General features: G+C 45.2%; 1 protein-coding gene across 3 annotated transcripts in view; it reads right to left on the reverse strand.

Moving 5' to 3' along the window:
* The window catches only part of LOC147685041 (uncharacterized), a 434,659-nt gene that overhangs the window by 324,239 nt on the left and 94,744 nt on the right, over positions 1-15,676 (reverse strand). For 2 of the 3 annotated variants that reach the window (XR_015300672.1, XM_086940933.1), the window contains exons 3-4: positions 10,136-10,186; positions 4,129-4,179 (exon numbers count right to left, since the gene is read on the reverse strand). Coding sequence is in view for 2 of the 3 variants with exons in the window: in XM_086940933.1 (XP_086797059.1) it covers positions 4,129-4,179; positions 10,136-10,186 (102 nt within the window). In the remaining variant the exon portion in view is untranslated. The remainder of the gene's footprint in view (positions 1-4,128; positions 4,180-10,135; positions 10,187-15,676) is intronic. The other variant, XM_086940932.1, reaches the window with a different exon arrangement.

Below are 15,676 nucleotides of genomic sequence, written 5' to 3' on the forward strand. Positions count from 1 at the left end.
CCCTATCCCTCTTGCCCTGGGCTGTGTGATTTATTAAGGAGTGGCTTAATTTACACCATCAAACGATCCCACACTTGGTGGGTTGGATATGATGAAAGCAACACCAACTCACTACAGTATTTTCTAAGCAATAGCCCACACTGACCCCATTTACCCACCTGCACATTAAAAGTGATGCATATGTTAGATATAGTTCGAGAACATCAGTCATCACCATCCTCATTCGGGCCTTGTGTTGTGTAACCCTAAGCGCCTAACCTAAGCTTGTCCACCCACATCTTTGAGTCCAGGTATTATGACTCAAGGATTTTGTAAATTACTAGAAGTAGGTCCTCTTTAGCCAAATTACTATTACTGCTTTTTTTTGTTATTTTATCACTATCAGGAATTCTTGTTGTGTCATCATGTAGTAGTTGGGGTCACTTCTTTCTAATGGGTACAAAAGGGGGTGGTGATGGACGGAGCATCTGAACCAATTAAACACTCACACCCAGTCAAGAGATCTGGGTTTAATCCATCACCGTTCTTTAGCCAACTCTGCCACCCCAGTTCAGGCATGGCCATATGCAAATCAGTCTGGCCCTGTGCCTCATGGGAACAGTCCAGCCCGATCTGCCAAGCCATGCCTTTCCTGGACCGGAAACAAGCTTCCGAGAACCAGTTTCTGGCATTTCAGCCGTCTTCAGCCCGGCTTGCTTGAATCCAGTGGCAGACTGATTTGCATATGGCCATGTTTGAACTGGGGTGGCAGAATGGGCTAAAGAACGGTGATGGATTAAACCCAGATCTGTTGACTGGGTGTGAGTGTTTGATTGGTTCAGATTCTCCGTCCATCACCACCCCCTTTTGTACCGCTTTGTTCACCGAAAGTTGGCAGGGTATGCTCAGACGTGAGTCCCGTGCTCACTTTGCCACTGGATTCAAGCAAGCCGGCTGAAGACGGCTGGAATGCCAGAAACCGGTCCTCTGAAGCTTGTTTCCGGTCCAGGGAAGACATGGCTTGGCAGTTCGGGCTGGACTGTTCCCATGAGGCACAGGGTCAGACTGATTTGCATATAGCCATGTCTGAACTGGGGGGGCAGAGTGAGCTAAAGAACGGTGATGGATTAAACACAGATCTGTTGACTGGGTGTGAGTGTTTGATTGGTTCAGATGCTCCGTCCATCACTACCCCCTTTTGTACCGCTTTGTTCGCCATAAGTTGGCAGGGTATGCTCAGACGTGAGTCCCTTGCTCACTTTGCCACTGGATTTAAGCAAGCCGGGCTGAAGACGGCTGAAATGCCAGAAACCGGTCCTCGGAAGCTTGTTTCCGGTCCAGGGAAGGCATGGCTTGGCAGTTCGGGCTGGACTGTTCCCATGAGGCACAGGGTCAGACTGATTTGCATATGGCCATGTTTGAACTGGGGTGGCAGAGTGGGCTAAAGAACGGTGATGGATTAAACCCAGATCTGTTGACTGAGTGTGAGTGTTTGATTGGTTCAGATGCTCCGTCCATCGCCACGCCCTTTTGTGGCACTTCTTTCTAAAACATTGACATAACCCACTAACTCAGTGGTTTTATTTCTATTTAGTTGACTGCGATGGATAATCTTTCTGATTAATCCTACTGTTGGAGCTCACCTAGGTGGAAGTGGGACCTCACTTGTGAAGTTGTGATGTCTTCCTGTTAGTGCTTCATCTATATTCAGGTAAGACAACTATGGAGTGAAATGAACTAGTTAAATTAGTAAGTAAGTAAGTAACTGCTACTACAAGTAATTGTTTATCTAGGTTGTTGTAGACAATAAAGGTCATGGCAGCAGCCCCCTCATAGTCCAGATAGTTAGAGAGGGATAACTCTATAGCTAAGTGGTGCACTCTATAAATAGTCAGGCAATAAAAATTGCAGGCAGCAGAGCAATGCAAAAGTAAAACAAACTACTTCAAGTATACATTTTGATAAAATGTAGTTTCCCTTTTTTTTTTTATAAACAACCCCACCCTCTCTACCTACACAACATGCCCACCCCTCTCCCCAAACAAACTGAACCAAACCCCAATATCCCAAAATCTGAAATGTCTAAAGAATAAAAAATCTGGTTCGAACTCCCTTCCCACCCTCTCTACCCACAAGTCTTCCCAACTGAAACATAAATAAAAAAGATAAAAGAGGGCAATTTGTATTTAGGTCCGGAGTTGTCCCAGACTCTGCTCCATCATGGTGAGCAATGGCCTTCTGTTGTCTTTGTGGGAGGTGGCAGCAACAGTTGATGTCAGTTGGTGGCAGCTGCAGTGATGGGTTGGCCAGGGTGCTGGAGGTTAAGGGGGACTAGCTGAACTGGAGCATAGCTGAGAGGCATCTACTCCATCCTCCTCCTCTTCCAGCACCACCAGCAGCTGGCATTCCTGTAGTATTGCATCCAGCCTCTGTTGCTGCAGACAGGCTGCTATCTACTGCCTGTTGGTGTTGGGTGCTAAAGGTAGACCAGCAAGAGTAGCCATATTTTAAAACACAAAAAAAAGACAAATTGCACATAATGTTCTGTGCAAACAATTGTTCAAAATAAGTGGTTGGCACGGGAGCAATACATTGCCTATCCCCTAGGGCCATTGGAATTTGATGTGATTATGATTAGGAAAGTCACTGACTGTATGTTGTGCTAAAATAATTGGAGGCATTCTCATTGCTAGCCAGCGTGTCTGGTATTTTGTTACTGTCTGCAGCTGGGGCAGCTGTAGTTGACAAACATTTATATTGTAATCCAATGGCCCTGCCCGTCTCCAAATGCATTTCTCTATGTACACTGCCTCCAAAGAGGCAGATGAATATTAAATAAGAAGCTGAAGTTATACACCTCACATATGAAATGTGGTTATAATGATCCTACCTGACATATATAAACATTGGGGAAAATTATGCACTGTATTTGGCATGTATGTCATAGTGTACCCCATTCTCCAAACTTGGCATCAAATCATTCTCTTACTCCCACTTTAATTACTGGCCTCATCCACCAACAAATATTGGGGCATATTGTCAGGACTCACTGTAGGTTTCCTCCTTATTTAACTCTGGCCACCATTTCCCCCTCACAAAACCATCAAAAAGCATTCAATCCCTAGAGTTGGAGAGCAAGTTGGCATCGTGGAAATTCCAACATGGCCACCAACATTCCAACACTGCTGCAGCATATCACTGTGTAGCAGTCTAGTCATTTAGGTTAATACCACTGTGGTGAAGCACTCTCCAAGATTCCACTGTGCACTTCACCAAAGTACATCAAGAAAGAGCAACAAATTTACATGGGCGTCGTGGAAGTCAGTCAGGGTAGTTTGCATGCACACCGGGTTTAGATATGATGGTTGGTAACATTTCCAGAGTCAAGGTCAGTGAACTGTTTAGTTCTTGTCATGTAAAAAATAAATACTTTTGTGAAAAGCTAATATCATATATTCTAAATATCACCAGGAGGATAGAGGTGAAATAAAAAGTATTTAAAACTGCTTTCTCAGTTCCCCTCTAAACCTTCGGTGAATTTTCAAATGCTTACATTAGACAATTTACGAGGGTGTGAGCTTTCAACATGCAGCGTTTACCAGTGAGAAATGCAAGCATCTCATTTCAGCTGTTTTCAGTCAGCTGAGGCAAAATATCTATAACGTGGGCTTCTCTTTTAACACACAGAGTTTCCTCTCAACTAAATAAAAAGGAATATTCTTTAATCCAAATACTTTTCAGCCAGAGTCAGAGTTACTCAAGTGTGACAATTAGCACACCATAAATCAAGGCTATTTTCAAGGACATGTAGCTTATTAAAAACGATCATAAAAAGACATCCCTTAAAGAAATAACTTCCAACTAGAGTCAGGGATATTCGTGGGTAATAATTAGCGCTCCATAAATCAAGACTCTTTGCAAGCACATAAGAGCTTAATGGAAAATGGATAAAGAAAAAAGCACACACCTGAAATGTATACTATGAAGCTAAAACACCTTTACTAAATTAGTGGAACAAGAAAGAAAGGCAGAGAGATGAATTCCTAGAACCCTATTTAATACAGCCAGTTCAGTTCAACACACTGTAAGTACACTAACAGAAATTAGAGGCACACCATTACAGAATTAATTAAATAAATTTAGACTTACCTGTATCATTTCTTGTGAAGGAAGCTGAAGCAGGATAGGTGCTGGTCGTCCCTGAAAAAGAAGAAAGAAGTTTACTGAACTGCACTTCTCTTCATAAATAAAGAAGAAAGCAAAAAGAGAAGTAAGAAGAGAAGTAGGCTCCCAATCTTATCCTGGTAAGACAATCAGCCCTAAATGTTAAGGAAAGTACGTTATTATTAGATAAATGGAAAAGTAAAGTTACATTACATATGTGTTTTAGCACTGCAAGAACACTACGAAGAAGAATAGAAGATTGGCAGAACAAGCAGAGTGTTGGGGAGCTGTCTCTTCTCCGTCCTATTCCCCTCTCCCCCTGGGTACTTACCTGCAATGGTTTATTGAGATGCTAAGCAGGGAGGTTCCAAGAGGGGCATTGGAAACTAGCGTTGTTCTGCTCCTGTGCCATTAGTACCTAATTGCTAGCCTTGAGAGAGTGAAGTGCCCACATTGGTACTAGCACCTGAGCAGAATAATGGAAGGATTTGAGTTAAAATACTTAAGGGAAATTTTAGGTAATATACAAAGAGATTTAACGCAGTCCGATATGAAAATAAAATTCTGAGACAAGAACTAATTAGTTTAAAATCAGGAGAATCAGTTTTGTGGGCTAGTCAAGGAACCTCCTCCTTTGAAACTCAAAGGCCTAACACCAGTACTTTATCGTTTGCCCCAACACAAGTCATTCATTCATTATCTCCTGTAATCCCTCTCGCTCCTCCTGAGCAATTCAATGGAGCCCCGCAGAAGGCGCACATTTTTTTAACGCAATGCTCCCTACATTTCATGTACCAATCAATGATTTTCCCCGATGCACAGTCCCGCGTAGCCTTCATTTTATCTTACCTAATTGGTGATGCCGCCTCATGGTCTATGCCATTAGTAACTAAAGATGATCCTATCCTGTATAATCTAGATGACTTCAAAAAAGAATTTCTCAGAATTTTCAATAGAAGAACTGCATCTCAGGCCTCAGACAACGAATTGTTAGAATTGAAACAGGGCAACCGAAAACTAGTGGCCTGAGCATAAAAGTCGGCAGTATTCTACAGAGGGTTGCGAGACAAACTGAAGGATGCGTTGTCACAGATTCCAAATCGTTCTACTGATATTTCAGTACTGATGGATCTAACCTTGGAGACTGATTATTGTCAAAATGAGCGGAAGGGAGGATGAAGAAGAGATTTTAGACCCAGTATTCCCCGTTTTGATCAAGCCAAATCGGAATCCACACAGACGACAGAAGGAACTTCGGGATTTTTACCTATGCAAATTGGTGTTATCCGTGAACCTCTCTCAAGAGGAAAAAGAAAAGAGAAGACTAAATAAGTTGAGCATGTACTGTGGAGGCAATGGAAATTTTGTCAAAACATGCTTGAAGCCACCAAAAATTCCAGCCAAGGAGAAGAAAACTAGCAGCACCACCAGTCAATGGAGTTGGATTGGTGGATGCCAACAAAGAAACAACTCCAATAAATCACCAACTGGCGAACACCCTACAAGTCTCCTCACCCCACTTGATAATGTCGGTTAATTTAAAATTCAGGGAGGTACTTCTCACAGATATTATGGTGATGGTTGACTCTGGAGCAACCGGTAATTTTTGCGCCCACAAATTTGCTAAACGAATTTGATTCCAAGATATCAGAAAAGAGAAAAAATGAAGATAAGAAGCGTAGATGGTACTGATTTAACCTCTGGACCCATAACCAGATACACAGAAGTTGTGCAAATGACTACTGCCCAAGGACATCGAGACACCCTACAATTTAATTAAATTGATGCTCCCCAATTTCAATTGATTTTAGGTTTACCGTAGCTAACTGAACACAACCCGTTGATTGATTGGGGAGCTTGTACTATTCAATTAAATTCTGCCACTGCACCAGGAATTGTTTTCATAACTCGGCTGAATTTTCTGAACCCAGTGCAGCTGCTCAGCTGTGTGAAAATGGTAGTTTGGTATGTGTGATCCAAACCACTATGATACCAGAAGAATATTAAGACTTTGCTGACATTTTTGACGAAGTTAAGGCTGAAATTCTACCTCCTCACATGCCCAACGACTGCAAAATTGATCTTGAACCTGGGGCAAACTTGCCGTGCAGTCGGATCCATGCCTTAACAGAAAAAGAAAACGTCCATTTGAAAGACTATTTAGCCAAGAATTTGGAGAACGGGTTCATTAGACCATCTCAATCTCCAATCTCTTCTTTCTTTTTTTCGTGCCGAAGAAAGAGGGAGATCGCAGAACGTGCATTGACTTTCAGGCAATCAATAGAATAACATTTAAAAATCGCTACCCATTGCTCCTCATTTCGGTCCTGATTGATCAGGTCAAAGAAGCAAAAATATACACTCGTTCAGATCTACGAGGAGCTTATCATCTGATTAGACTCCGGAAAGGCGACGAATGGAAGACGGCGTTTAGGACCAAATAGGCCTTTATGAGTACCTAGTAATGCCGTATGATCTTTGTAATGCGCCAGCAGCCTTCCAGTGCTTTATTAACGATTTTTTGAGTGACTATATCGACCAATGTGCCATTGTGTACATTGATGACATTCTGATTTATTCCAACTCTATAAAAGAAAATCAAAATCAAGTATGAGCTGTTGTACAATGTTTACAAGAGAATTCCCTAAATGTCAAATTAGAGAAATGATTGTTCAACACTGATACAGTCGAATTTTTAGGATTCGTATTGTCACCCACAGGTGTAAAAATGGACGAACAGAAAGTAAAGGCGATTACGGACTGGAAATCTCCTACCTCTATCAAAGAGGTTAAAAGTTTTATTGGATTCTCTAACTTTTTTAGGCGATTTATTCATGGATTTTCCCAAAAGATCCTTCTTCATACCCGTCTTCTCAAAAGAAGTGTTCCATTCAAATGGTCCGATGAAGCGGAAGAGGCCTTTAACTTGATGAAAGAAAGCTTCACCACTGCACCAGTGTTGCTTCATGCGGATCCCTCTGAACCTTTTTACCTTGGAACAGATGCTTCAGATCTGGCCATCGGAGGAATACTTTCACAAAGGCACAAGGACACAGGACAGTTACATCCAGTGGCTTATCATTCTCACAAACTCAACCCTGCGGAATGTAATTATACAATTACAGCGAAAGAACTTCTGGTTATTAAAGATGCCTTCAAAGATTGGAGGCGTTATGTGAGAGCTAAACACACGGTCATGGTGTTTACTGATCACCGCAATTTGAAATTTCTATGATCTGCTAGTACCCTTACTCCGCGTCAGTGTTGTTGGTCGCTCTTTTTCGCAGACTTCAATTTTGTAATTACCTTTCACCTAGGTTCTAAGAATGGAAAAGCTGATGTTCTTTCCAAGCTAAACACAGAAAATCAAGGTCCTATCATTGAGGATCTACAAATCATTCCTGAAGATAAGTTTGTTGGTGTGACCTCTGTGGAGCCTTTTGAGACTAGTATTCGGGAAGCTATGACTGATATAGACAAGGAGAAATGGGCCACTGAAGATCTACATCGTTCTAATCAGAATGGTATACCCTATCAAGGAACCACCCTGTTTCTACCTACAAAGGAACCCCAACTGAAGGCGATGCAAGAATGTCATGACAACCCTCTGGCTGGCCATAAGGGTATACTAAAGATTGAAGACTTACTCAAATGGGGTTTCTGGTGGCCACCCATGTGTTGAGATGTTCGTCAATATGTTTTAGGATGTGGACTTTGTGCACAGGGAAAACCAGACAGGCAGGCCCGTAATGGTCTCTGACAACCACTGCCAACCACTCCCTATCCTTGGCACACTGTCGCTCTAGATTTAATTGTTGATTTGCCCTCCCCTCACGTGTACGACACCATCCTTGTCTCTGTTGACTCCTTCAGTAAGATGGCACATTTTGTTCCCTTCAAGGGCACACCAACTGCCAAACAACTGTCTATACTTTTCAATCAACATGGTTTTCATCTCCATGGTATTCCTAAAATCCCAATCTCAGATAGAGGAACTCAGTTTCTGTCACGATTTTGGAAAGACTACATCAAAGATCTTAACATTGACCATCGATACTCCACCAGTTTCCATCCAGAGACTGATGGTCAGACTGAGAGCATTAATCAGGAACTAGAACATAATCTTTCACTCTACTTGTTAGATGAAGAGGGTGATTGGCCTGACAATCTGTGGACTGCTGAGTATGCTCATAATAACGCTTCAAATGTGTCCATTGGTCATTCCCCTTTCTTTGTAAATTCAGGCAGACATTCTAATTCCAATGTTAATTTTGAGAATGTAGAAGTTCCTGCTGTTCAAGACATGGCCCGACAGATTGCTAAAATCCACCAATCTACAACTCAGAATTTGTGAATCGCTAAAGATCGTTACAAACTTTTTGTTGATCGGAAGCGTAAAAAAGAACGTCATCTTCAGGTAGGGGACTTAGTTTGGCTTTTTACAAAAAATCTCAGACTCAAAGGCTCCTGTAAATTCCAACCCTGTTTCATGGGCCCCTATCCAGTTGAGAAGGTCATTAACCCAGTAACTTTCTGACTATCACTGCATGACACAACTAGGATTCATCCAGCCTTTTACATCTCTCTCCTTAAACCAGTCCAACCAGGTTTGCGGAGTACTACCCCTCCTGATCCTCTGATTCTTGATGGCAAGGTGGAGTACGAGGAGAAACGAATCTTAGAATAAAAAAAGATTCAAAACCAACTTTTCTACCTCATTGATTGGAAGGGTTATGGGCTTGATGAGTGTTCATGGGAAAAAAGTATTTATGTCCATGCCCCTCGATTAATGAGAGCCTTCCATGCTAAATTCCCTTCCAAACCACAATTGGAGGAAACCCCGTTGGGAAGGGGTACTGTCAGGATTTGCGGTAGGTTTCCTCCTTATTTAACTCTGGCCACCATTTCCCCCTCACAAAACCATCAAAAAGCATTCAAACCCTGGAGTTGGAGAGCAAGTTGGCATCATAGAAATTCCAACATGGCTGCCAACATTCCAACACTGCAGCAGCATATCACTGTGTAGCAGCCTAGTCATTTAGGTTAATCACACTCTGGTGAAGCACTCTTCAAGATTCCACTGTGCACTTTACCGAAGTACCTCAAGGAAGAGCAACAAATTTACAGGCATCGTGGAAGTCAGTCAGGGTAGTTTGCGGGCACATCAGATTTAGATTCGATTGTTGGTAACATTTCCAGAGTCAAGGTCAGTGAACTGTTTTGTTCTTGTCATGTAAAAAAGAAATACTTTTGTGAAAAGCTAATATCATATATTCTACATATCACCGGGAGGACATAGGTGAAATAAAAGTATTTAAAATTGCTTCCTCAGTTCCCCTCTAAACCTTCAGTGAATTTTTAAAGGCTTTCATTAGACAATTTCTGTCAGAACCATTTATTTTCTCCTGACCGTGGGCGTGACCTATCAACATGCAGCGTTTACCAGTGAGAAATACCAGCTTCTAATTTCAGCTGTTTTTAGTCAGCTGAGGCAAAATATCTATAACTTTGGCTTCTCTTTTAACACACTGAGTTTCCTCTCAACGAAATAAAAAGGAATATTCTTTAATCCAAATACTTTTCAGCCAGAGTCAGAGTTACTCAAGTGTGACAATTAGCACACCATGAATCAAGGCTCTTTTCAAGTACATGTAGCTAATTAAAAAGGAACATAAAAATGACATCCCTTAAACAAATAACTTCCTACCAGAGTCAGAGATATGCGTGGGTAATAATTGTGCTCCATAAATCAAGACTCTTTCCAAGCACAGAAAAGCTTAATGGAAAATAGATAAAGAAAAAAACACACAACTGAAATGTATACTATGAAGCTAAAAAGCCTTTACTAAATTAGTGGAACAAGAAAGAAAGGTAGACACATGAATTCCTAGAACCCCATTTAATACGGCCAGTTCAGTTCAACAAACTGTAAGTACACTAATAGAAATAGAGGCACACCATTACAGAATAAATAAAATAAACTTAGACTTACCTGTATCATTTCTTGTGAAGGAAGCTGAAGCAGGATAGGCGCTGGTCGTCCCTGAAAAAGAAGAAAGAAGATTACTGAACTGCACTTCTCTTCATATATAAAGAAAAAAGCAAAAAGAGAAGTAAGAAGAGAAGTAGGCTCCCAATCATATTCTGGTAGGACAAGCAACCCAAAATGTTAAGGAAAGTAAGTTATTATTAGATAACTGGAAAAGTAAAGTTACATTACATATGTGTTTTAGCAATACAAGAACACTACAAAGAAGAATAGAAGATTGGCAGAACAAGCTGAGTGTTGGGAGCTGGCTCTTCTCTGTCCCATTCCCCTTTCCCCCCTGGGTACTTACCTGCAATGGTTTATTGAGATACTAAGCATGAAGGTTCCGAGAGGGGCATTGGAAACTAGCGTTGTTCTGTTCCTGTGCCATTAGAACCTAGCTGCTAGTCTTGACACATATTCTCAAGGACTTACTGCAGAGTTAATGGCAGTTTATTGCAGCCAAAGTGGCAATAAATGTATCGACCCATTCACAAGCTGGTGCTAACAGCCCATATCACCAGTTTACCTGCGATAGCAGCAGCAAAAATCATTTCCACATATGACCCCGGCAACTATCGGTAATGAGATGCAGAGTAGGCATTCCCATGCAAAAACCCATTACAACACCACTCCGCAACATTCCCAACAACCAGCCAGATCGGCGATAAGAACCCAAAACAGGCGATAAAGCACGTTAGCAGCAGGAAATTAACACCTGCCCTGACCTGGTGTAAAGTCGGATGACAGCCTGCACCAGACAAGGGAGCTCAACCCAGAGCCACACCTGAAGGTAAGCAGATGCCATGGAGCTACTGATCATGCATCTCAGAGCCCCAACAGGCCCACATCACCCACTGCCACCACCACCAGGCTCGCCACCCCCCGGCCCCCCACCACCTCGCGGACCACCACAGAGGCAGTGCAGACACAGACCGCAGACCTTCAGAAAACGCACCAGCCTCACTACCTTAACACCAGAGTATGTCATTGTCCACTGTAGGCTCAAAAGGACAACCATCCTCTGCATCCTGAACATTATAACCCACAGGCTGATGGTACCAACACAGCGGACAACCAACATCTCTTTGCAGACAAAGCTGCTGACTGTGCAGCATCTGTTGGCCTCTGGTATCTTCCAACCAACATCTGCCAGAGTCGGATTAGTCTCACAGCCAGCCCAATCAAAGTTCCTCAAACCTGTCCTGGATGCCATCCTCAGCTTGGTAGTGGTACCCCAGTACTAATACTTCCCCCACACTGCACAGGAACAGCTGGAGACCAAGCAAGGCTTCTACGCCATAGCTGGCTTCCCGCACGTGTTGGGGGCAATGGACTGCACACATGTCCTGCTTGTGCCCCCGCTGACCCTACACCCAATTACCGCAATAGACAGCACACACATTCCATCAATGCACACGCAATAGTGGACCACCGGGGACTCTTGACCAATGTCATCGCCAACTACCCAGGCAGTGTGCATTATTCATACATCTTCTGACAGTCCATCATCAACCAGCCCTTCCAGGATGGCACATATGGAAATGCACTGATCGTTGGTAAGTACCAAATGAACACACCACACACCTCAAATACACAATCATGCTAATCACAACTCTGGGAATGCACATGTCACAAAGTCACATACAGCATGCCAAACAACATGCCCACTCAACAGACATGACAGCACAACTTATTGTGGGAACCTGGGCTAGCCATGTACATGAGCCATCAACGGCATGGCAACTCAGCTACACATTAGCAGAATGTAGGGAGAGGAGGGAACCAGGCATGTGCGAAGGAGGAGATGTGACTAATGAATGAGACTACACACAATACCAAGTGTGGCATGGATGTGCCGGACAGACTGCAGTATGCAGACCACAGGCATATCCTTGTTGACATACACTGCTGGTGGTGTTAGTGTTGTGGACAGTGGACGCAACCATGTCATTCCAGCCAGTGGGGAAGATCACAGAAATGTAGCTTGTTATGTCCTCCCTGTAAGCATGTGTGGAGTTGGCTGGCCAGGCGTACACCAGGCTAGCATAGGGGTGTGAATAAAAAGCACGTAGCCCTGGGCGTGGTTCTTTTCCGGAATGGCCAACATCCCTGCCAGGGCAGCGCCTCTTACCCCGCACGAGGCCGACACCGTGAGTGCTGGTGCCTGCGATCCTGGGCACCTGCTGTACCCCAGAACGCTGGTCCCCAAAGGTGTCATGCCCCCCCCCCTGCATATCCAGGCATCACTGCTCACCTGCCGACACTGGTGTGTGTCAAAGTGGGCCCACCACTAGCTGCTGCAAGCTCCAAGCCTGAGGCCCCCGACCTTGGCAGCCTCCTCAGGCCATCACAGCCTCCGCGACAAAAGCCCACAGTACCCCTTTCTCATTGATGTACTCTACCGGCATACACAGCGGACAAGTAGGTCACACATTTGGAACTGAGTCTTGATTAGACCATGGCAGAGAACATTATTTATGGGTGAGTTTATGTCACTATACTCCCTTCGATGTGGTGGCAACAAGTCTGTGCATAGGACTCCAACCAAACGTGTCTGTGGGCCCTTGCTAACTGCGGCCTTCGGACTACACAGCAGTCCTGCAGGCCTCACACCAATCAAATGCAGTCCATGTCAGGCAGTACACAGCATCGTTGCAGGCTCCGCATCCACTCAGCTCTGGTGCCACTACCTCCGTCAGCCACAAATCTAACACACATGCCATTCCAACGTCGTGTGTTACAGATCCAGGAGGATCTGGCTGGACAGCTGTTAACCCGTGCTGACCGCTGCCTTTGACCAACACTGCGGCCAACTAGGTCACACTTCTGGAACGGAGTCTTGATTTCTTCATGGCCGTGTTAGCGTCACAGTATGCAAGGAGAGGAGTAAGAGGAAGACGCGCTTCAGTCAGTTGAATAAAAGGCTCACCTTTACGGAGGTGATGGGACACTACCAACAACTGCACTGGTGCCACTGACTCTGTGCAGCGCAGGCCTACCACACGTGGCTGTAGGCCACTGCTGACCGCTGCCTCTGGCTCACACTGCGGTGGAGTAGGTCACACAATTTGAACTGAGTCTTGCTCTCTTCATGGCAGAGTACGTCATTGTACAGGCCTCATCGCAGACTGCATCCCCTTTCAGCTATGGTGCCACAAAGCATGTGCCCCAAAATCCATGGGCGCTCTATGGTTGAACTTTGGTGGCATCTGAGTCTATACGCTGGGGGTTGTCTTCATCATCATGTAGCTGATACTGACATGGTGGAAAAGAGGAGTCTGTAGTATTTTACTCCGCCAATTGATTTTTTCTGCTTGCTTCGACCCTCTGCATCATACCCTGGAAGGACACCTTCCACTGCCCACTGAAACCCTCCACGACATTCTCCTTGGACCTCGACGAGGACCCGCTCAGCACGCGTGGCCCTACCTCAGTACACAGCAAATCACCGTTCCTTGGCGGTGTACCTGTGCCAGCTGCAGTGCATCTGGTACCACAAACTCTGCTCTGCTCAAGTCAGGGACCCTTGCTGTTCGTACCTTGTACTGCTGATTGTCTGATCACTGTTGGGTGGCTTACACTACCCAACACCCATCCAGCACAGGCGTCACTGGACATGTAACCCTGGCAATAAAAGGGGCCAGGCGCACAAGACCGTAGCCAGTTCCACAAACTCACTCAGTGTGTCTGTGTGGTCATTATGTATGCATGAGGGACCGGGGCCATTCCACATTACATTGTGCTGTATATAGCGGGCACAACCATGTGACCGCAGGCAGTGGTGTAGACTTGGGACATGTAACTGTGGCGTACCTCCCTGTAAGCCTAAGCGGGGTGGACAGGCGTACAACAGTACAGCGTAGGGGTGTGGCTTCTCCACACATGGATCAGGTGTGTGGTCTAGTGTAGGCCTGGCCAAGGATGTGGCTGATACGTGTGTCTCTGTTGTAGTGTTGTACAAAAGGGGGTGTGATGGACGGAGCATCTGAACCAATCAAACACTCACACCCAGTCAAAAGATCTGGGTTTAATCCATCACCGTTCTTTAGCTCACTCTGCCACCCCAGTTCAGACATGGCTATATGCAAATCAGTCTGACCCTGTGCTCATGGGAACAGTCCAGCCCGAACTGCCGAGCCATGTCTTCCCTGGACGGGAAACAAGCTTCAGAGGACCGGTTTCTGGCATTCCAGCCGTCTTCAGCCCGGCTTGCTTGAATCCAGTGGCAAAGTGAGCAAGGGACTCACGTCTAGGCATACCCTGCCACACTTATGGCGGCCAAAAGCGGTACAAAAGGGGGTGGTGATGGACGGAGCATCTGAATCAATCAAACACTCACACCCAGTCAATAGATCTGAGTTTAATCCATCACCGTTCTTTAGCCCACTCAGCCACACCAGTTCAGACATGGCTATATGCAAATCAGTCTGACCCTGTGCCTCATGGGAACAGTCCAGCCCGAACTGCCAAGCCATGTCCTCCCTGGACCGGAAACAAGCTTCCGAGGACCGGTTTCTGGCATTCCACCCTTCTTCAGCCTGCCTTGCTTGAATCCAGTGGCAAAGTGAGCAAGGGACTCACGTCTGAGCATACCCAGCCACACTTATGGCGGCCGAAAGCGGTACAAAAGGGGGTGGTGATGGACGGAGCATCTGAATCAATCAAACACTCACACCCAGTCAATAGATCTGAGTTTAATCCATCACCGTTCTTTAGCCCACTCAGCCACACCAGTTCAGACATGGCTATATGCAAATCAGTCTGACCCTGTGCCTCATGGGAACAGTCCAGCCCGAACTGCCAAGCCATGTCTTCCCTGGGCCAGAAACAAGCTTCCAAGGACCGGTTTCTGGCATTCCAGCTGTCTTCAGCCCGGCTTGCTTGAATCCAGTGGCAAAGTGAGCAAGGGACTAACGTCTGAGCATACCCTGCCACAATTATGGCGGCCAAAAGCGGTACAAAAGGGGGTGGTGATGGACGGAGCATCTGAATCAATCAAACACTCACACCCAGTCAAAAGATCTGGGTTTAATCCATCACCGTTCTTTAGCCCACTCTGCCACCCCAGTTCAGACATGGCTATATGCAAATCAGTCTGACCCTGTGCCTCGTGGGAACAGTCCAGCCCGAACTGCCAAGCCATGTCTTCCCTGGACCGGAAACAAGCTTCCGAGGACCGGTTTCGGGCATTCCAGCCGTCTTCAGCCAGGCTTGCTTGAATCCAGTGGCAAAGTGAGCAAGGGACTCACGTCTGAGCATACCCTGCCACACTTATGGCGGCCAAAAGCTGTACAAAAGGGGGTGGTGATGGACGGAGCATCTGAATCAATCAAACACTCACACACAGTCAAAAGATCTGGGTTTATTCCATCACCGTTCTTTAGCCCACTCTGCCACCCCAGTTCAGACATGGCTATATGCAAATCAGTCTGACCCTGTGCCTCATGTGAACAGTCGAGCCCGAACTGCAAAGCCATGTCTTCCCTGGACCGGAAACAAGCT

This window comes from Lissotriton vulgaris, chromosome 10 (genome assembly GCF_964263255.1).
Source record: "Lissotriton vulgaris chromosome 10, aLisVul1.2, whole genome shotgun sequence".
Lineage (NCBI taxonomy): Eukaryota > Metazoa > Chordata > Amphibia > Caudata > Salamandridae > Lissotriton > Lissotriton vulgaris.